Raw genomic sequence first — 407 nt, 5'->3', positions numbered from 1 at the left:
TCACAGATGATTCTGTCAAAACTATTGCAGGGACAATCATTCCAGGTTTTAGGATCAGCAGCTGTTTTTATCACTTTCAAAGCTACACAGTCTTCTCCATCAGGATGGTCATTTCTCATATTGTTGGGCTCTCCACTAAACCAAAATTTCAAACTAAAAAACAATGAACAGAAAAAACAGGTGATTTTAACTCTGACAGACCTCAGTCAGATTAATACATGAAATAAATCAAAATGTTTTCCGAAAGAAGTAAGATCCAACCTTTCATCCAGAGGTGATCCATCTGCCCACAACCATCTGTCTTCTGTCTCTGAGTCCGTCAGTCCGATCCAGAAAGATTCACCAATAATTTTACCGAAGTCTCTCACTTTTCCAACCAGAAACTCCTGAGCAGTAAAAGATGAAAG

The 407-nt window shown here is 38.6% G+C and overlaps 1 protein-coding gene across 1 annotated transcript; it reads right to left on the bottom strand.

The window, feature by feature from the left end:
- Positions 1-367, bottom strand: LOC106512799 (C-type lectin domain family 4 member E; the record flags this gene model as incomplete). Its single annotated transcript, XM_014001333.1, is given in 2 exon segments — positions 1-153; positions 262-367. Coding segments are annotated over 2 exon segments (259 nt in total), but the record flags the coding sequence as incomplete, so codon positions are not given.
- Positions 368-407: the final 40 nt, after the last annotated feature.

This window comes from Austrofundulus limnaeus, unplaced genomic scaffold (genome assembly GCF_001266775.1).
Source record: "Austrofundulus limnaeus strain Quisiro unplaced genomic scaffold, Austrofundulus_limnaeus-1.0 Scaffold14253, whole genome shotgun sequence".
Classification (NCBI taxonomy): domain Eukaryota; kingdom Metazoa; phylum Chordata; class Actinopteri; order Cyprinodontiformes; family Rivulidae; genus Austrofundulus; species Austrofundulus limnaeus.
This window is presented reverse-complemented; position numbering and strand designations above follow the sequence as displayed.